At 55.4% G+C, this 21,296-nt stretch overlaps 1 protein-coding gene across 2 annotated transcripts in view; it reads right to left on the bottom strand.

Moving 5' to 3' along the window:
- Positions 1 to 355: 355 nt before the first annotated feature.
- Positions 356 to 21,296, bottom strand: part of SKAP1 (src kinase associated phosphoprotein 1) — a 145,459-nt gene continuing 124,518 nt past the window's right edge. Inside the window, exons 10-13 of one of the 2 annotated variants that reach the window (XM_030509035.1) lie at positions 17,522 to 17,584; positions 12,295 to 12,407; positions 1,100 to 1,217; positions 356 to 543 (exon numbers count right to left, since the gene is read on the bottom strand). In XM_030509035.1, the coding sequence (XP_030364895.1) occupies positions 1,116 to 1,217; positions 12,295 to 12,407; positions 17,522 to 17,584 (278 nt within the window). In that variant the 3' untranslated portion in view covers positions 356 to 543; positions 1,100 to 1,115. The remainder of the gene's footprint in view (positions 544 to 1,099; positions 1,218 to 12,294; positions 12,408 to 17,521; positions 17,585 to 21,296) is intronic. The other variant, XM_030509036.1, reaches the window with a different exon arrangement.

Below are 21,296 nucleotides of genomic sequence, written 5' to 3'. Positions count from 1 at the left end.
ATTGGCTTCCAAACCTCTCCATGCCTGTGCCGGTACCTGGGCTCACCCTGCGGGTGATGCTCCTGCTTCGGCACCAGCCGGGGGCTGCTCCGGTGCAGGCCGGGGGGGTTCGGGCACCCTCCCCGGGAAGGCCGCGGTCTGCAGGTACTTACCACCATCTAGTGGCCCTTCAGCCAAGTGCGGGAGGAGGAGGAGGAGGAGGATGCAGCGGTTTAATCCTCAGTCGTGGGGATCCCAACGGGCCTGGACCAGAGGGCTCTGGGGATGCTCAGAGCTGGGGCTGGAGGCGAGGAACCACTGCCCGCACCCAGCGCCGGCTCCAGACCCAGGGCAAAGTCTGGAGCAGCCAAACACGGAGAGGAAAACGGCTTTATTGTGGGGTGCCAGCCCCCCGTGTCCCCCCTGTGCCCCGATGGCGTTGCTGTGGGTACCACAGTGCAGAGCTCTGGTGATGGGACGTGGGTCTCTTCATGCAGCGGGTGCCTGTAGGGTGGTGGGGATGGTGTCGGTGGCATCTCAGCATGGTCAGCGAGAGAGAAGCACCTGGATTTGGGGAAGGGGAAAGACACAGGTGATGGTGGGGACACCAAGACACAGGCTGGGACTGACATGGCACGGACGGGATGGCAAGGCCGGTCTACGTCTGGGTGAATGTGGAGGTCTCGCTGCCCCCGGCAGGTATCAGGACTTGGCTGCAGACCCCATCTGCTTTCCCAGCCCTGCCCCGTGCCTCAGTTTCCCCATCTCCCAAATTCCTCCATGATGGGTTTTGTTTGAATCATCACAGAACCCCAGCCTGGTTTGGGTTGGTGACAGCGGTGGTGCTGCAGCCATCGCCATGCAGCTCCAGCTCTGATGGAGGCAGCTGCTGGGGTTTCACCACGTTTCTCCCCATGGAGCTTGAAGGATTTGAAACCCAGGGAGGGCCACTGGGCAGGGTGGCATCGTCCCTCAGCTGCATCTGGCTTTCCTGTCTTACCTGCTCCCATGTAAAACAGAGACCAGGAGATGGAGCCAAAGACAGTTCTCAAGGCTCAGCACCCTGAAGATGCTGGTGCACCCCAGAGCAGAGCTGCCACCTCCATGCCCCATCCCTCACCTGGGGCACTGGGTCCTCACTGCTCCTCCAGGTCGTAGGCAGCTGCCAGGTAATCCTTCGGGACGATCCCGACCACGTTGTTGAGTTCTCCGACCCACCAGCCGTACATGTTGTACTCCTGAGGGGACACAGCGGGTTCAGTGCTGGTACACTGCTAAATCCATCACTGTCCTTCCTACCCCTCATCCTGCCCCACTCCCCACCTTCACTGGGGTCCTGCAGGCCATGGCTTGGAAACCCAGCATTTAAATCACCCCCCGGAATGGGAATTGGGGGGTTTCATTTGTCAACCCAAGGATGTCCCAGATCCCAGCCTGGAGCTCTCTGCAGCCCCTCCAGCCGGGCTGTGCCTGGTTAACATGTCCCCTCCCCAGGTTTGTGTGGGGTTTTTCCATGACAGCAGATACTGGAGGTAAATAATAACAGAGAAAACGTCCCCCCCTCCCTGTGTGCGAGAGGAGGGGTCGGCGCACACAGGCCTGAGGAGTTTGCCATCAAAATAGGATGATTTTCATGTATTTTTAAAGGAGATGTTAGCAGTGATGTGCACAGCAGCACATCCCACTCTGTGTTCCACACAGGCTCTGGCCCTTCTGCCTCCTTGAGGCATTTAATGGGTCTCCAACCTCATCCCTGCTTCCCAACAGGCAAAAAAAGGGCTTTGCTCAGGACTGGGGCTGAGTCCCCAGAGACAGATTCTGCTCCTGATGCTTCCAGATGGTGCTGCCCTCACTGGAGCAGGGAAAGGATCCCTCAATACTCCTGGGGTTGGGAACCCGCTGCTCCCAATGGACTCCCACCTCAGCAAACAGCACTGACTCACCCCCCCCCCATGGAACAGCAGGAGCACGGAGGGATGTGAGCCCCATCCCACCAGCCAGGGAGGAAAAATCCTGCAACCCCAGCCGGAAAACTTGGGCTCTATCGGCTGTAGCCTGGAGACCTGCAGGCAGAGGGGCCGAGATGCACCCCAGGAGTGATGGGGACCCCCCCCAAACCCCAGCTCTGCCATAGCCCGAGCACTACGAGGTGTTTTCACATCCCTTCTGCCGTGATGAATTGCTGCCGAGCCCCTCGCCCGCTCCTCAGCCAGGGGAGGGAAATGCAAATGCGAGCCAGGCGAGGACTCGCCGCTCCCAGCCTTTATTTCACTGCGCGGTGCCAAGAAGAATTAAAAGAACATTAAACTCCCCGCAATAACGTCGAAGTCCTCGTTTCCAAGTGCCAAATTGCACCGCGCTGCATCATACAGATGTTCCTTAATTATGCTAATTTTTATTAAGCGATTAAAACGAGGAGTGCACTGGCACAGCGAGGCAGAGCCCAGCGCAGGCTGAACTCTGCTCTCATTTACATCTCACTCACTTGCTGATGCCCGCGTTGGAAAGGGAAGGGAGGGAGGAGAAGGAGGGAATCTGAGGCTGGTTTTGCTGGGATCTACCTAATTACGCGCTAATGGGGCCTCTGTGCTCAGGACCTGCCTGGACCGGAGTGGGGAGGGGGAAGTCATTTAGCTGAGACGGGACTGAAAAGCCATTAGTTGGGAGGAGAATTGCTCCAGCGAGGTGGTTGTACCCGGAGAAGGATGCTCGACCTCCATCGGGGTGGCAGGAGCTCGGAGGCTGCACCCACGGGTGCTCCTGGGAGCCCTGGTCATTTCAAGATGCAGAGCAAAGCCAGTGCTCTGCTCCCTCCTCAGAAGCACAGCAGGGATGAGAAAACTGGGAGCCCAGTGCCCTTTCCAGGCTGGAATGTAATAGGGAACTGGATGTGGGGCTCACCCCATCATCCATCCTCCCAGCCCAGCCATCTACACAGCCACGATGGCCTTGCTCCACTCCCAAAATGCTGTGATTCTACCCCAGAAGGAAAAAAACCCCTCGAAGCGCTTCTCCCTGTTTCATTCCCAAGATCCCTGGTGCGAACCCGAAGCAGACGCTCGTTCCCATAATTGCCCACCATCAGGGTGTTTATGGCGGGTTGGTGCATGGGGCCATAAAAAGCTTTATGCTGCTCATCTCCATCGACAAGGGAGAAGGAAAAGGAGGGGGAAAGAAACAACAAGACAACCACAACCTGGTTTCTCTCTCTGCCTTGCTCTGCAGCTCCTCCAGCATCACCCAGGAGAGATGATGCTCCGAGGAGTGGGAATGTGGAGTCCCTGAATGACCCAGCTACAGCTTCCCCCTGTGCCCCCATTGGGGAGGACGCCCCACATCCAGTCACCAAAGGTGGGGATGGGGATGGAGCCGACTGTTCCCTAAGGTGGACAAGAGCCTGGTGGGACCCTCAATGTGCAGCCACCACTTCTCCTGCTCCACCAAGCTCCAACCATCCTTCCAACATCCCTCACTGAGCAGCACAGGCTCCCTTCCCCTGCTGATGCTCCCAAGCTCTCCTTTGCCACCGCACTCCCTCATAAACAACCCCGTTGGGCTCCGGGAAGCCCATTAATCACCCCCTTTCACATAGGAGATCAATGATGCTTTGATGGATGCCGAAGGAAAAGCCAATCAGTCAGGGACTTATTGGTTTATGATTGCTCGGCCCCATTATTAGTGCTTGTGTGCCATACATTATTGTTAGGAAAATGGAGGAATCTAATTCCTAGATGAGGGATGGTGGGAGCGCGAGGGGTCGGCTGACACCGGCAAGTTTTATACCAGGTCAGCTATACATCTCCTTACCTCAAAAACCAGCCCGGAGCTGCAGCAAGCTCTGGAATCAAGGAGGACCGGTCCTCGAGGGATTCAGAGCTGGAGGCAGCTGAGGGATACAGCTGGGAATGCCATTTCCTTGGCGCATCACCCAGGATGGTGCATGGAGGAGTTAATTTGGGTGACACTCATCCTTTGCTTCAGAGGATGCTGCCATTGCCTGCCCCAAACCACACTGCTCTTTTGTAGGGTAAATCCCCATAAAAAGCAATGATTCCCACTTGTTTCCAATGAGTCAATTCCCAGCTGCTGTGAGGAGCTGAGGGGACACAGCTGGGGCTGGGGTATTGCTCTTTCCCCTTGTCCCATTGCAGTACCTGTGCCAGCATTGCCCAGGGTACTGCAGAGTCCCATCCCACCATGGTCCGTGTATCCCGTCCCACCAGGTTCCATGTGTCCCATCCCACTAGGGTCCATGTATCCAATCCCACCAGGGTCTGTGTATCCCGTCCCACCGGGTTCCATGTGTCCCATCCCACTGGGGTCCATGAATCCAATCCCACTGGGTCTATGTGTCCCATCCCACCAAGCTCTCCACATACCAGAGGTATTAAGAAATATTAGGGGGGAAAAAACAGGAGTATTAAGAAATTATTCCAGTGGTGAGACACTGGCACAGGGTGCCCAGAGAAGCTGTGGCTGCCCCATCCCTGGCAGTGTTCAAGGCCAGGTTGGACACAGGAGCTTGGAGCAACCTGCTCTAGTGGAAGGTGTCCCTGCCCGTGGCAGGGGGTTGGGACTGGATGAGCTTTAAGGCCCCTTTATCCCAAACCATTCCATGATTCTATGACTAAACCCAACCAAACCATGGGCACCATGGCCCAAGGTGCTGCTGCTTCTAACCTGGTGACAGGACACCGCAGCCATGGGGAATGATGGCACAGGGAGGGGGGGGACACGCATCCAGACGGTGGCAGAAGGTGCAGCTGGAGGGGCTGGGAGACAATAGCAGCACGGGCTGGGATGAGGAGCCGGCGTGGAAGCGCCGTATTAATATCAGTGCCATGAAGCGCGCGGCTCCGGCGCGCTCTGACCGCGGCTCCGAGCCTCGGGCACCGCAAGCACAATGTGAGCACAATGTGACGGAAATGTTTAATCTGCTCAGCCCATCTGTGCCGCGTATTTCTCGGCGGCTCCCCGAGAGAGGCGCCTTCGAATCTCCACATTGCCTTTAATATTCTCCTAAATCACCTCCCCACTGCACTTCAAGGGCCATTGCTACAATATCACAGGTTCATCGAGAGTGCACGGGAGGAAGGGGGGGGGGGGCGCTGCCGGGGATAGTGTTTAGTCGAACACATTTCCCAGGGAATGGGGTTCCTGTGCCCCTCGGACAGGGGAGAGGGGAAGGGAAAAGAGAAGAGGGTGAAAAACCAGATAGAAGTGATTGTGCCGGTGCTGGGAGGCGATGAGCCGGGCTGGTTAGGAGCAAACAGGCTGGAATGGCACTAAAATCACTGCCAAAGAATTGCTTTTCTTAAATCTCCTTCCGCGGTGTGTGAGGCTGATGTTAGCCGTCTCTCCGGAGAGCCCCATCCCTCTCTCCAAAGGACCCTATTCCACTCCAGAGCGCCCCATCCTTATCCAGAGAGCCCCATCCTGCTCCAGAGAGCTCCATCCTGCTCCAGAGGGCCCTATCCCCCTCTGGAGAGCCTCATCCTTCTCTCCAAAGGGCCCCATCCTGCTTCAGAGCACCCCATCCTGCTCCAGAGAGCTCCATCCTGCTCCAGAGAGCTCCATCCTGCTCCAGAGGGCCCTATCCCCCTCTGGAGAGCCTCATCCTTCTCTCCAAAGGGCTCCATCCCGCTTCAGAGCACCCCATCCTGCTCTGGAGAGCCCCATCCTGCTCGAGAGAGACCCATCCTGCTCCAGAGGGCACTATCCCACTCTGGAGAGCCCCATCCCTCTCTCCAAAGGACCCCATCCTGCTCCAGAGAGCTCCATCCCGCTTCAAGCTTCACATATAAAATGGATGCCCCTGCTTGGGTGATGGGGGACACCCCAAAACAGCCATAGCCTGGAGGGGGGGTGTCGGGGCACAGCACCCCTGAGTCCCCCCCGCCTCCATGCCAACATTGTGTCCTCCTGAGATGCTCCAGCTCGGGTGCATCCCACTCCCTGCCTCAGTTTCCCCATCGCACTAAGGTTGACCCCCCCTTAATGTGGCTTTCCAATACATAGAGAGGCGTTGTAAGAAAGATGGGGATGGGGTTTAGGGGGGCCCGTCGTGATAGGACAAGGGGGAAGGGTGGTTTTAAATGAAAATAGGGAGTTTCAGACCAGATATAGGAAATGTTTTATGCTGGGGGTGGTGACACCCTGGCACAGGGCGCCCAGGGGGTGGGAGATTCCCCATCCCTGGATCAGGATCAGGATCAGGCTGGAGGGGCTCTCAGGGACCTGCTCTGGTGGGGATGGCCCTGCCCGTGGAGGGGGGGTGGCCCGGATGGGTTTTAAGGGTCCCCCTCCAATCTAAACCATGATTCTGTGATTCTATCTCCCCAGGCTGCTTCGGAATGCCACCCCCAAATCGCCCCACAGCATGTGTGGGGTGCAAGGGGGGGGCTCCGGGGCTGCAGGGTGGATGCGGGGCTGCAGGGGGGATGCAGAGATGCGGGGGGGGGGGGATGCGGATTCCGGGATGCAGAGGGTGTCCAAGGGGGAATGCGGGGTGTGCGTGTGTGTGTGTGTGTGTGTGTGTGTGTGAGATGCTCGCGTTGCCCGGCAGCGCATCCCCGCGTTGCCATGGCAGCCGCATCCACCGGCTCCCGCGCGACCCCGGCGGGGTCAGGCGCGGGTCGGCAGCACAAACGCCCGCACCGGCGGCGGGACCCCGAGCCCCGGCTCCGTTACCGCTTCCCGCAGGCGCGGGGCGCGGATGGGAGCAGCGATGGGCGCTCTCAACGTGTCTTTCTAGCGGCTGCTTCCCCGCAAAGGTCACGTCATTCTCTCTCCTTCCTTCATTAATTAACTCTTCATCCGGGTTTCTGGGGCTGGGCGGGGGGGACAGGGAGGGCTGTGGCTAAAGGATGGTGAGCAGCAAAGGGGTCATGGCAAAGGAAACGGCTCCTCGACTACCCGGGAACTTCCCGAACCGGGAATGTGCCAAATCACCCGGTTCTCCTTTGCACCCGCTCCAGAGAGAGCAAACCCCAGTCCCAGCCAGCCCCGGAGCGGCTGCGTCCCTCCCTTAGGATTTATGATCCTAATTAACTGATGACCTTGAAACATGCGTCCTTTCCGCAGGGATTGCTGCAAGGGACCATTTCCCACCCAAACCACGACAGGGGGTCACCAGACCCCTCTGCCCCAGACCCCCCCCTTCATGTCCAGCCTCTTTCTACAACACCCCACAGCCCTCAAACACCTCAAGTCAAGAGCAGGAGCCGGAGTCAGGATCCTCTGATCCCCCCCACAGCCAAAATCACGCCGAGGGGCCCGAATCCGTGGGGAATCACAGTGGGGAAAGGCAGGGAGGAGGGAAAGAGACTCAGACTCAGCCGTACCCCCGACACTGCTGCTTCATAAATACAAGGCGGGTAGCGCCGGCTGTAATTCGGTGACAGCTTCCCCAGGACATAGTGAGATACACTTCTGTTATTTTAATTAAATACTGCATTATGCTTTGTGACAACTTCATGGCTACAGCGTAAATGAATTTGGAATTAAAGTCTTACTTAGGCATTCCACTACTTCCCCCCCCCGCCGCCTCCTTTCCCTCCCACCCCTCCGTGTTACAAAGCAAAAGGCTATAAAATCAAGATGTTTGTTCATTTACAGATGGAGCAGTTGGAAAAGAGGGGAAAAAAGAAGAGGAAAGGAGATGGTGAAGAGAATGTGAAGCACCCGTGGCTGGTGAGGATCCGCGGGTGGAGGAGAGCACAAACGGGTGATGCTGAACGTTAATGGGATGTGATCGGTTCTCCTCCAACCCGGGCTCCTTCCACTGACCACAGGGTTTTGGTGCTGTCTGAGATGGTTGTTTTCCACTCGTGATTTGAGGGGATGAAGCACTGGAAGCTTTAAACCATCGGGGATGGGGTCTGTGGGAGACGGAGTTATGGCAAAAGGGAAACTTCTTACTTAACACCCAGGCCTGGGAATTTCAATTCCATCCCTCTATTAACCCGTCTCTAATGAAACCAGACCGTACGTGACATTTTGCACTGGAACTGCTTTAAATGTTACCACATCCATTGGTTTAAATGTTACCCTGAACCGGGAGATGGGCTTATAATTATCTCCATGTCTCTCTAATGAACTAACATTTCTCCTGGCTGTTGGTGTTTGACATCAGCAAAGGAAAACAAGGGGGCTCAGGAACATAAACCCCCCAGTTTCAAGGGGGGCAGAGGCCGGATTTCATCCTTCCCTGCTCTATTTTGCCCTCCTGGAACCGGGGTTTCATCCTCACGTCTCCTCTAGTCCCCATTAACCACCCCCCAAATCAAAACGACTCGCATCCATCTACCCGCACGCCGTATTAGCCCTATATCCATGTGGATAATATGTAGATCCATAAAACAACAGCAGCCTGGGCAAGTTATGGCTGGGGAGGGACGGCTTTAATGACGAGGCTCTGCTTTCACATTTCCCCTCGTCGCAACCCCAAGTGAAATTTCCACTTCTATTTATGAAATAAGCCGGGAAATCGGCGCCCATTTGTTAATGCCGGGAAGGAAAAGCGGATTTTTTTTAGTCTTTTATAGAAATATCTCTATATTTTTTCTCTTTGCCACCCATTTGAATCAGGGCAAAAGCCTCCCCCCCCCCAACCCAAGCAGATTAGCGAGGGGCTCGTTACTAAATCTCTGTCTAATAAAGGCAGAGTTGACTCTGGAGGAGCTGCCGGTCCTAACGCTGCCTTTGGAAAATGGAAGGATTGTCACACTTAAAGACACAAATTTCCTCTGTAATATATTCAAATGGAACCCTCGGAATCCAATCCTACATGGGCATATCTCATAAATTCACAATATTTCAGCCTCAACAGCCTCCGACGGTTAGTTTTAAAGATTTATGTGGTAAAAAATTACTCGGTGATGAATATAGTTTATTCTGTGCAGTATTGGAGGGGATAAGGAATTAAACTACTGTCTTTAACAGGGAATTTATTATTACCTCTGTCAAAGCCAAAGTCTTTAACAGCATTTATTATACATTTCAGCGCAAAATAAATGGTCAGAGCACGCCTTAAACCTGAAACCCCCCCAAAGGAACCACGGGCCAGCCCAGGGGAAGTTCATGGGCCGGGGGGCAATGTCTCAGCAGCCCCCCGAGAGCAGCAGGGGTGGCATTGGGGTCCCGTGAGCATGGGGAAGGGACCATCAGTGGCCACTGCACAGGGCAGGACGGCACGTTTGGGGCTGGCTGGTGGGGGTGAAGGCAGTGGGGCTGGGGCACGATGTGGGATGAGGCACTGGGTGAGTCCCCACGGATGGGGCGCGATTTGGGATGCGGCATTGGGAACGCACGGGCACTGGGGCATCGTCAGCGCTGCCGCCCGGCGCTCGGCCACCCTTTTGTCCTCGCCTGTGCCAATGTCCCCTCATTTATACAAATTACCTGGGAGGAATGAGGCTGCCAGGGGCTCGTTCTGGACGATTGCTTCCCGCCGGGGGGGGGCCGGGGCCGGCCGGGAAGGATGGCCCTCGCTTGAATTTGACCGGTGGGTGACCGTTGCCTTCCAGCTGACCCCACCGCCCCAGCCCCAGCCCCATTCCCCTCCCAGAGGGGTTATTAATGGGATGTGAACACCGCCGAGCCCCGGGGGCCCATCACCGCAGACCCATCGCTCCGGGATGCGGCTGGGCGCTGAGCCCCGACTGAGCTCGTTACACATTGGCTCCATCACCCAAGAGGTTCAGCGCATCGCGGGGGGGGGGGGGGCCGTGGCCACCCCCGTGGCCTCTCCCCACGAGTGAGACGGCCCCAAACCCATGCAAAATGCCACTAGATGTCACCACACGCCTTTCGCTCCGGGTCCGGGGTATGGGAATATTCCCCCCCCCCCCTCTTCCCTCTCCCAGTTTCCCCCCCTGCTTTCATTGAAAGCAATTGAGAGAATTAACTTATCCGGTTTTATGGCCTGCTTGTCACATCCAACTAAGCCCACTTAAAATAGGAAGTCTCACTGCATTCAAATAATTATCATAACGTACAAATCACTCAGCCAGGGGAAAGGGACACGATGCCGGGGAAAGGGATGCGATGCCGGGGTCACTGCTTCCCCCTCCCCAAATTCATTCCCCCCTATGTATTATCCCATCTGGGCTGCACTGAGCAGGGTAGTGGTGTTCTGGGGTCCCTGCAAAGGAGGGTGATGAGGTGGGGAAGGGGCTTGGCCACATGTAAACCCCCCCCCCAGCCCTGTTATTCCCTCTATCCCTGCAGCACCGCAGCCCAACGAAGCACTGTTGGCAATGGGGTGCAATGAAGAGCCTCAAGCCCAGGTTTGGGGATGATGAGAAAAGCCCATGACAGTGCCATTCCTTGGTTTCAAAGTCAAAGCTTCTTGGTAGCAAGGGACTGGGGGGCTATGGCACCAAAGGGACCACTCCAAGGAGGGATGCAGCAGTGACGATGCTTCCCTTGCATCCCTCCACTGCAGCATCCCTCACATCCCCAGGCGCAGCAGCCCCAGGTCTCTTCCATCTACTAGTGTCCACCAACCCCCAAACCACTTTTCTCTGTTGCTGCTGCTGGAAATGTCAGACAGGACCCGAGCAGCAGCATTTCAAACACACCAGATGGGTTTTTATATTAGCTCCTATTTCATGTTCAGCCGGAGCGGCCGCGCGGCTGAACCGGCCGCCTTGGCGCTGCCGACTTTGCTTCGGTGAGATTAATTCTGCGAAATTAATTGGGACAAGATTGAAAAGGAAATTAAAATGCAGCTGAATGAACAGGCTTTTCAAACACCTTTCCCCCCCCCCCTTCCTTTCTGCCTCCATCCTTTCCTCCTCCCCATCCCTGCGCCACCTCCGGTCTGTGGCAGCCGCGAGCATCCGTCGCGCAAAGTCATTTACAGGGGAAAAGCTCTCAGGAGCGATCGGTTCCGTGTGAGGGAACCAGCACAAGAGTCGCAATCTGGAGGCACTGAAGAGAGTGAAAACCCTGCCGTGACTCCAAGCTGTGTCCCCGAGCTGGTGCGGGGGGGGGGACCCGACCTGCTCTGCTGTCGGCAGGATGGACGGAGGCGCCAGCAATGGCACTGGCACCGGTGGCACCCCCTGGATAAGTGAGGTGATGAGCCAGGGCTGTGGGTTCAGTGACCGGAGCATGCCAGCTCCATCCTGGGGGCCAGCAAGTCACTAAATGCCATTGTAAAGTGCTTTGAGATCCACAGATGGGGAATTCTTGGCCTTCCAGAAAGGGATGGTGAAGCCCAAGCTCCAAGCTGCTCTCTGCCACTGCCAGGGATGCAGCTGCCTCCGAGGGGACATGCAGGAGCTGGCCTCAAACATGCCAGCTAAACACATCCATCCCATGCTGGCTGCGGGCTAGAGGTGGATGGGCAGCCGGGTATGGGGCTGCTGTGGTGCGTGGCTCGGAGCAAAGGGCACCCACACTGTGGGTCCTACCCAAAGGGCTCTGATGGATGGATGGATGGATGGACAAAACCTCCAAGGAGAGGCTGGATGCTGCCACTCTCCTGCCCATCACTGCAGCGTCTGATCACCCGTGTCCACCCTGGCGTTATGGGGATATGCCAAAACAAATCTGATTCACAAGGGCCTGTAGGGACAGGACAAAGGGAACAGCTTTAACCTGCCAGAAGGGAGATTGAGATGAGCTCTGAGGCAGAAGCTCTTCCCTGTGAGGGTGCTGAGGCGCTGGCACAGGGTGCCCAGAGAAGCTGTGGCTGCCCCATCCCTGGCAGTGTTCAAGGCCAGGTTGGACACAGGGGCTTGGAGCAACCTGCTCTAGTGGAAGGTGTCCCTGCCCGTGGCAGGGGGTTGGAGCTGGATGAGCTTTAAGGTCCCTTCAACACAAACCAGGCTGTGAAAACCCAACTGCCCCAGCTCATTGCTGGCATGAACTGGGGCCACCGTGGTCTGGTGGGACCCAGCTGGGAGCCAGGACAAAGCCCTGCGGGGCTGAGCAGGGCAGGAGGGGGTCACAGCACCCCCCGCAGCCCTGCTAATGCAAACAAGTTATTCACCTGCATGCGCTTGCTGAAGGCAGCCCTGGTCACACCCAGCTGAGCAACTCAATTACCCCTGTAATACCTGAGCAACAGCACGTACAGAGCCCATCGCCATGGAAAACAGCAGTAAAAGAACACAGCATCCCGCTTTAGGGCACCTGAAATGCCACGTGCGAGGGCAGCAGTGGCACTGAGGGGGCATCCAGCTCCCCCCTCTGCTGAACTGCTCATTTAACTCTGCTTTGGACCTTGTTCTGTACCAGTTTCATCAGCTCCTGACCTTGCAGTGGAGCCCCAGCCCCATGACGATGAGCACGGGGATGCTTTACCTTGCTGAGGATGTAGATGAGGTCTCCGCGGTGGAAGGAGAGCTCGTCGGGGTGCTCGCTGCTGCAGTCCCACAGGCCTCGGTAGTAATGGGCATAATCCTGCCAGGGACCCTCTGGGAAAAAGCAAAGAGAGGTCAGGGCGACAGGGAATTATATGGGGAAATACTGGGATTGTGGGATGGTGCCTTTCCCCTCTCCCAAGTCCCTCATCTCCTCCCCAGGCTCAAACTGAGCCATGGAGATCCATAACCTGCTCTAAAGGGGACGCATGGCCCCAGCACCATCTCTGCAGGACAGTGTCCCCACCATGCCAGAGGCCACAGGGGAGGAACACCATTGAACATGGATATTTGCAGGGAGGATGCTGCTGGGGAAGGTGACAGCCTTAATGGTAGAAACCAAGGAGGGGATTGCAGTCAATGGAACAGGGATCAGTCAGGAAGCCAACAGCACTGACTGCTCGACTGGGAGCACCCGGAGCGAGAACAGGGATGGGAGGAGAGCAGGGAGCAAACATCTGCCTTCACCCCCCATTCCAGGAGGTCAGAGAAGGTCCCAAACTTTATAGGGTATGATACAACCTGATTGCTCAGGTCTCAATCTTCCCATCGAGCTGGGAGTTTGGGAAGGCAGAGCCTTTGCTCCATGCCCGTGATCCCAGGCTGCTGCTGAAAGGCAAGGGAATGAGAGCCAGAAAACTTGTTTTCCCTGTTTTCGTGCAGAGGCAAAGGATCTGTTTGCTGTGGGTTTGGGCTGCGAAAGAGTGTTGGCAAACGGTGCCAAGGCTGGGGACCACCCTGGGCTAAATGTCACAGCAGCGCTTCCAGAATGAAACCTTTCCACCGTTGCCAGCTCAGAATGGAATTTCCCGCCCCAAAAACTGCCTCAAAGACCAGAGCCACCGTGGAAGGTGGGTCCCTGCTGTGGGGGCAGAGAGCATCCCACCCTGTGATGGAACTGGATGTGCCCGATGCCAGAGGAGATGCTGCTGTGCCCAGTTTGCAGGCTGGGGAAGCGTCTCATCGCAGCACATCCAACACATCCTTCCCAGCATCAAAAAACCCATCCCAAACCCCCCAGGTTCCCAGTTTCCAAGCACACAAGACAACTGTTACACCACGTTCCTAGACCAAACTTCAGGCAGGGGACTGCTCTGATGGCACAGCACCAACGTGGGGGTGAATCCAGATGTCACGACATGGACATCTCCGTGATGTGACCCCTATGGATAATTAAAGCCAGCAAAAGCACGTCTTGCAGGGGGTCTGTGCTGCTCTGCCACAGCTGAGCCAAGCCCAGAAAGCATAAATAGAAAATATTGAGCACATGTTGGAGGAAATGTTTCTAATATAGTCTAAGGGACCAAGTGATAAGGGTGCATCTGGAGTGCTGTGCCCAGATTTGATCACCTAAATATGAAAGAGGACATTACAGAGATGGATAATGGCACAGCAGGGAGCAAGTGGAATGACTCAGGGACTTGGGGAACTTAAATAGAAAGGCTGGGAAAAAACCCCACCAAAGTAGGTCTGCATCTTTTGGAAAGTATTAAAGGGGGAGCACACAGTGGCGAGGAGAAGATTGTGAAGGGAATAGAAGGAGTAGGAGCTACTGAGTTATTTAAGCTTGTGCTAAGTGCAGGAACCAGAGGTTATGAACTGGAGGCGGAGGAAATATCTGAGCAGGAGGATGAGGCAAGCAGCAGCTTTGGTAATTAACACCAAAGGTCATTACAGGAGGGTGTGAGGACAACATCACCATGCAGAGAATAACCTGGGATGGGAGGATATAAGCCAGTAGCTTGGCACCGACCTGCTTGTATCCCCTGTGAGACGAGGGTGGGGAAAGGCTGCTGTGGTGGCATAAAACCACCAGTAATACTTGAGCATCGTTGTTGATGTGCTGGCAAACAGATTTAAGGACAGTGATCCCGCACATCAGCTCCTCTGTGTCACTCCTGGGAGGGGAAGAGGCTTGAAATAGGAAATACATCTTCCTACAAGATGTTTCCAGAGCCAAAAGTGCCCATTCCCGTGCTGGCGCACCGCCAGGACCTATGGGTCTGCTTGCCTGGGAGTGAGGATACTGCTGGGAAGCTGGAGTCAACCTTGTCCCAGTTCTCCCTCATTTACTGGGAATGATGGGAAGGTGCCTCCCTCTCCTGCATCTGCTCTCTCCTGCTTATCAAAGGAACAAGAGGACCTTGGAGGCATCTCCCCACCTCGCCAAGGAGCAGAGAAAGGAGCTGTTGGTAAAGCAGAGACTTTGCAGGAGCGCCTGGGCACAACACAACAAAGGGAGAACATTTTCCAGCCCACAGGAAGGTTCATCCTCCCAGCTGGTCGGATGGAAGGTCTCACCCCTCCCTCCAACCCTGCCTTCAAAGGTCAGGCTTTATTGCCTTGGATGAGGAAGATGCCTCACGCTGGAAGCGCGGCTCCGCGCTTAATCCCCATCTGCAGCTTCAAAAGCAGCAAAGATGTTTGTGCCAGATACTGGGAACAGCTTGTTAAAATGAAGCCTGTTTGCAGAAAAGGGATCCTGGCTCCTGGTTAGGTCCTTAAAGATAAGGCCAGGCAAGGGAGAACTTCACTCTGCGGCCTCTGCAGGGGATGGTGGATGGCCACAACCCTCCTGACCTGCCAGCTCCAGGCTGGGTGGGATGTGGGTTGGATCCAGATGAGCCATCCCAGGACTCCTGCATTCATTCTGCTCACTTATATAGAAAAGAGGTTATGTTTTAAAAGTCCCAACGCCCCATCGAGACATTTAACTCCACGTTCAGGGCACAACTGTGATTTCACTGCATTACACTGATGGAAGTGGGATGAGAGCCTGCTCTTATGGGCCTTGGGGTCATTAAGAGAACCAGCCAAATGTGACAACCGCATCATTTTCCTCTGCAGCGCTAAGAAGAGGCTTTGGGAGAGGCTCGATCCACCCCAACCCCTTTCCTTTGGGCACATTGCTTCGGAAGCCTGTTGATACTGAAATCTAATGACAACCGTGCACAGCTCAGGGGTTTTCCCTGCTGTGCTCGTGGTAAGTGACAGGGAGCAGCCTGCGAGGCTTTTCCTTGCTAAGCAGAGGAATTGTGCGGTGTTTGTGTCTGCAGCAGCAGCCCCAGACCTGTCCAGTGCCCGGGATTAAGCAGCCTTAAGCAGAGCAAATGGGTGTCTTGGCAGGAGCAGCCTGAAGCTGCTCCAGCATCATGGCATCCTTGTGGTTCTTAGAAATGAGAAACAATAGTTTTCCATTAGCCAAATGCTCATCTGGCACTGTGGCCGTGTGATATAATGAAGAAATAGCCCTTTCCCTCCCTCCCTGCAGCCCAGCCCTCTGCTCAAGGACTCCCATCATCTTTTCCGTGCCCTTGGTCCAGTTGGACAGCAGCACACATTACCCTGGGTTGGGGTTCCTGGTGCTGTGATAACCTTTTCCTCTTGAAACGCAGCCCAGCTTTTCCGAGGCAAGAATTGAACATGTTATTTAGTGTCAAAACAGACCCAGGGCTGAAAGCAATCACGACACCGCTGGTAACTAAACCAGTTATAACCATTAACAACAATTACCACCGCAGGCAGATGCTGATGAGCACGAGCAGGGTGTTTAAATGCCTGCCAGGGTTGTGACAGGCGAGAGGCAAAACCCTCGGGGTGCCCTTGGGGTGCAGGTTCATCACCACCTCCAGCACCAGCCTGGATGGAACCATGCTCTGCTCCCTGCTGAGCCCGCCTCCGGCTGGAAAACCCACAGGGAGCTGCTTTTCTGCTGCCTGGTCCTTTGGATGGTGAAATACTGGAGCAGTTGGGACAGGCAAGGAACAACGTGTGTGTGCACGCACATCCCATCCTGCTTTCCTTACCCTGCCCTGAGGCATCTCCATGGACAAAAAGGGTGGTGTGTAAAGATGGGGATGTCGCTTTTCCCAGGCTCTGGGTGCTGGTACCAGCTGCGGGCGCCACGTGCTCCAGCGGCCAAATAACTCATCATGCCAGGGGGTGGGAAACAAGCTCCACAAATCCATGAGGAAAGGGGAAGTGCTGACTTGCTCCAGTCTCTGCAAGCAGCTGGGACTCAACCCTGTGTGTGCTACCAAGATCTTGATAGAAACAGGCCTGGGCATCCTCCTGGCCTGGGGACAACTGCTTGAGACATACTCAAAGGGGTTTGATGTTGGCTAAAGGGAAGGGTTGGATCTGGCTTTCCAGAAACACCACGAAGTTGCGCTTGGGGGTTCTCTGGGAGGGCTGAACCAGCTGGGCAATGCTTGGGGTGCATTGAGGAGAGCACAAGCATGTGTGAAGCTGATTTAGCCACCCACCACCCACAGCATCCAACACTGAATCCCTCCGGTCTCCATCACTCAACCGGCGGGATGCCCATTGAGCATCACCAGTGTGAGACCATCCCTGCCAGGCCGTGGAGCAGGAGGATGGTGTGGGAAGCTCTCCCAAGCCAGGCTTTGCCAGGAGGATGTGTTTTCCCATGCGTCAAGGAGCGGGCAGGGCAGCAGGAAGCCCGTGGCCAGCCCAGCCCCAGCTGCCTGGACACAAGCGCTGCTTTCCTGTGCCAGGGCGGAAGCAGGGATGGAAAACGAAGCAGGTGGGACTGGGGAGGAAACAGATCTTCCGCTCCCGTCCCACGGTGCAGGTCCTTAAGGAAGAAGCAGGGGTGGAACCTGGTGACGATGGCAGGCTCCCGGGCTGCCGGTTCCTGCCGTGGTGGTGTGTGTCCTTCCGGCTTCCCGGCACCGAGATCCCTCCCTGCAGCAGCTTCCTCTGGGCCATGACTCGCTTCCTGCCCTCTCTCCAGGTTGTTTCTGCCCCAGTGCCTCTCCCCAGCCCCTTGGGATGCACCGAGAGAGCTGGTTCCCTCTCTGTGGTCCAGGATGGGATGAGGGACAGGGATGGGAGAGCCTCCATCAGGCAAGAGAGGGATAGATACTGAGGCTCCTCCATCGAGAGCTCACTAAAACCACCCTCCATGGGATGCCTGTCCATAAAGGAGAGGCATCCCCCATGCCCATAGCATGGAGAAGATGGGGAGAACTCCCTCAGCCCAGCCGCAGGGTCTGCTCTGTCACTTTCAGCCTGCTCCTGGGGCCTCTCCCATCCTCCTCACACCCTCCATCACACCCCAGGATGCTCAAAGGCAGCGGGACTCAGCCCCCCGCAACCATGCCCTGGGGGTCCTTAACGTTGGCCAAAGCAAGGTGGGCTCTTACCGCTTCTCTGTCTGCTCCCTGCATCCTTGGTGTCCTCTGGGAAGGGGGGATCCAGCTCCTCATCTGGGAAGGAAACCAGCAGAGCTGTCACGGGAAGGGCTGTGAGCGTTACTGCTACCCCAAAGCCCCAGGCAGGCAAAGGGCTGCGAGAGCATCCGACTGCCAGAATAATAAATCCCCGGCTTAATTGTGGGGAGTGGGAAGGGAGGAAGTCACAGATCGTATTTTAAAGCGTGTTGCATAAAAATATGAATTGTTGTTAACACGGGTAAAAACAAATCACTTCTTAGAGCCTCATAAATTGAGGCAGCACTTTGCCGAGTGCTCCTATAGGAAGAGCTGCTTCCTGTGCAGGACTCGCAGCGCAGAGAACACAAGGGGGAATGCCAGGATGGAAATGTGAGGAAGGAGCAGGGACAAGAGCAGAAATGAAGGAGGAGAAAGGGAGCACAGACAGGGTGGCATGGCAGGAAATAGTAAGAAATAATACCATGGGGAAGGTTAAGGAATGAGGGGCTGGAAGTCATGGGGAAGCCCCGAGAAAAGAGATGGGAGGAAGGATCTACACACAAATGACTTGAAATAAGATTATTTAACACCAGGCTGGGTATAGCCCATCCAACCTGAGCTGCTCTGGGTGCTGGGGCACCCACATGAGCCACCAGCACAGCCCAGGCTTCCTTCTGCAACCAGAGAGACTAGAAGCAACCTAATAATATCATAGAATCCCAGACTGGTTTGGGTTGAAGGGACCTTAAAGCTCATCCAGCTCCAGCCCCCTGCCCCGGGCAGGGACACCTTCCACTAGAGCAGGTTGCTCCAAGCCCCTGTGTCCAACCTGGCCTTGAACACTGCCAGGGATGGGGCAGCCACAGCTTCTCTGGGCACCCTGTGCCAGCGCCTCAGCACCCTCACAGGGAAGAGCTTCTGCCTCAGAGCTCAAATCTATCTAAATTTTATACCTATATATTTTATAAATGTATTCATACAGATATAACATGTATTGATATCCATTTCTATCTCTATTTTATATGTAAAGTATAACTAAACTCTTGCTCATCTGCACCTCCTGCGCTGCTGCTGCCTCCTTGGGGAGCATGGGGCAGCCCTGGCCCGGCTCTTCCAGCGCAGAAGGGATGTATCCCTGTTTCATCCCAAGGGATGTGGCTTTGCTGTCACCTTTAGGCAGATCCAACAGACACCAAGCCTGGGTCAGTGAAGCGCTGGGGCTGCTCCGGCGTCAATCCCAGCCGGAGCTGATCAATGCAAACCAGGTCAGAGCTCCGCTGCCCGTTACAAATTGCATCCCATGTTGGAGGGTCACTGCTGCTGCTCCCCCCATTAGATGGGAAACGGCCCCCAAAAATCTTTCCTAAATAAATCAGACTTTATTGTAGAACTCGGCCCCTGACGAGGCAGGATGCCATTAGCATTGATCCCAAAATAAATTATGGAAAGTGGCTTTTGCCTGCTCTTTGCATGTGTAAAAGAGAAGGTAAATGTACCCGTAGCAGTGCTCCCTCCCCGTCATTCCCACGCACACCTCCCAAACCCTCACATCTGCATTCCTTTATCCTTTAACCTATGGCACTGAATCCCTATATCCCATCTCATGAGGTGAAGGGCCATCAAACCAGCTCCTGCATGCCATGAAACCCCCAAAGCGGGGCAGCATCATTCCCTCACCTGCACCCAGGGGCTCCTCATATCTGTGCTGTGCACATCCTGCATCCTGCAGGCACCGCTTCCATCCTGGAGCCAGGCTGTCCTCAAGGAAACCTCTTCCCAGATCCCTTCTCACACTTCCCAACACGCAAACACACGCTCCTTAGGAAGCATCAGACAGGGCTGGTGCAGGAAAACACGTGCCATGGAGGAAACGCTGCTCCATGTCTTGGGTTTCCAAGAGGAGCAAAGCTGCTCCATAGCTTGGACAAGGTGCTCTCCTCTGTGCCTCAGTTTCCCTTTCCTCCCAAAGCCTCTGCCCCTGCTCTCCCTCTGTGCCTTTGGCAAAGGTGCTGCAGCAAAGTGCAGTCCTTGCAGATGGGACACAAGAAGCTCCCCATCACACCGTGACCCCACAGCCTGTGCCAACCAGTTGCTTTTCCAAGTCTAGAAGTGATGTTCTGCCTTCCCAGGGCCTGAGTGTTTGATCTCAGCCAATATCCCGGGTTTATAGTGATGAATCAGAGGGAAATGCTGACAAATGCATCTCCTGGGGGCTGTGTCCTTCCCCTGCTGCCATATCCCTGTGTGGAGCATCACCACCTCAGCCACACCACCCTTGGGAAAACACCTTTACATCCCTATGGGCATCCCGAGTGGTCCAGAGCCCCAGGGCAGCCCCCAGCCCCAGGCACGGCCGTGCCCCCCCCCCCCGCTGCGCCAGAGCAGCCTGGGCTTTGGGGCAGATTCTCAGAGGAGCTGTGTTTTAATGTAGCAATTTGATTCAATTTTCCACTCTATAAAATTACCCATCACTGCTCGTTGCTTCCTAACAGACACCTTCACTCTTAATTTAACAATCCCATCGAATTCTGCCAGGGAAATTGGAAAAATTTATCACCTGTGAAATTTTATTTTTCCTTGGTTGTATCTGTTTTTGTAAAACTTCATTAACGACGATGACTTGCTGAGGAAATTATCTCTTCATCTCCCCCCCCTCTCCTTTTTCCCTTCTCCTTCCTTTTCTCTCTATTTTCACTCAGGACACAAGGGAAGCAGCCGGGCCCAGAGGAGATCCCAGCTTGGATGAGGACGTTTCTTGTTCTTATTGGGGGTGTGAAGGATCAGGGGGATGAGCTCAGGGCTCATGATCTCTTCTACCTGCCCCTGTGCCCTGCAACTGGTTTCTCACCACTTGCACCCTCGACATCGATGTGCCACCACCACCTGCATCCAAGGTGGCAGGGACTGGGGTTTGTGGGGGATAAGGAACTTGCCCCTTCATGGCAGCAAATGCCCCCAGAATGATTTGGGTTGAAGGGACCTTAAAGCTCATCCAGTTCCAACCCCTGCCATGGGCAGGGACAGCTTCCACTAGAGCAGGTTGCTCCAAGCCCCTGTGTCCAACCTGGCCTTGAACAGTGCCAGGGATGGGGCATCAGGGCACTAATCTGTGTATGAGAACAGGAGAGTAACATCTACAGGGACTGAGGGTGAACTTGGCTGGCAGAGCTGGCTCCAGATCTTTAGAGACACTTTGCATCCTGAAGGGAGGGCAACAGTGGGGTCTGCCCTTAAATCAACATTGTGCAAGCTCCTAGCAGATATTACATCTGCTCTAGTCAGTGCTGGTGGCCTCAAGGCAGTGAGGAGCTGGGCACAGCTGCCAAAGCAGCCAAGGATGCTGAACACCCTCAGCCTGACAGACCATCAGCACCTCTCATCCACCAGCCTGGAGACCCCTGTGGAGGCTCCATCCGAGCTCAGCGAGCGCTGTGGGTGCACCCGGGGGAAGAGAAAGCTGCTGCCCAAAGAGCTGAGGATGTGAACAGAGGAAGGGGAGCTCAGGAAGCAAAGGCGAGAGATGGAGGGAGGCTGAACACAGCCACCAAAGGACCCTGCTTTCAGGGACGGGTGAAGAGGCACAGCAGCACATGGGCTTGAAGAAGGCTCAGGTGACCCATTGGCCAAGCCCTGGGGCACATCACACCATGATTTCTGCTATAATAAGTAAGACCTATTGCGGAGGGTGTCACCCTTGCAAGATGTTTGCTTCTGTGCCAGGAAGATTTCTCCTGGCTCCTTTAACTGGTAGTCGCTGCCCTGCTAC

Source organism: Strigops habroptila, chromosome 19 (genome assembly GCF_004027225.2).
Source record: "Strigops habroptila isolate Jane chromosome 19, bStrHab1.2.pri, whole genome shotgun sequence".
Classification (NCBI taxonomy): Eukaryota; Metazoa; Chordata; class Aves; order Psittaciformes; family Psittacidae; genus Strigops; species Strigops habroptila.
The sequence above is the reverse complement of the archived record's forward strand: the minus strand, read 5'-3'. Positions and strand labels throughout refer to the sequence as shown.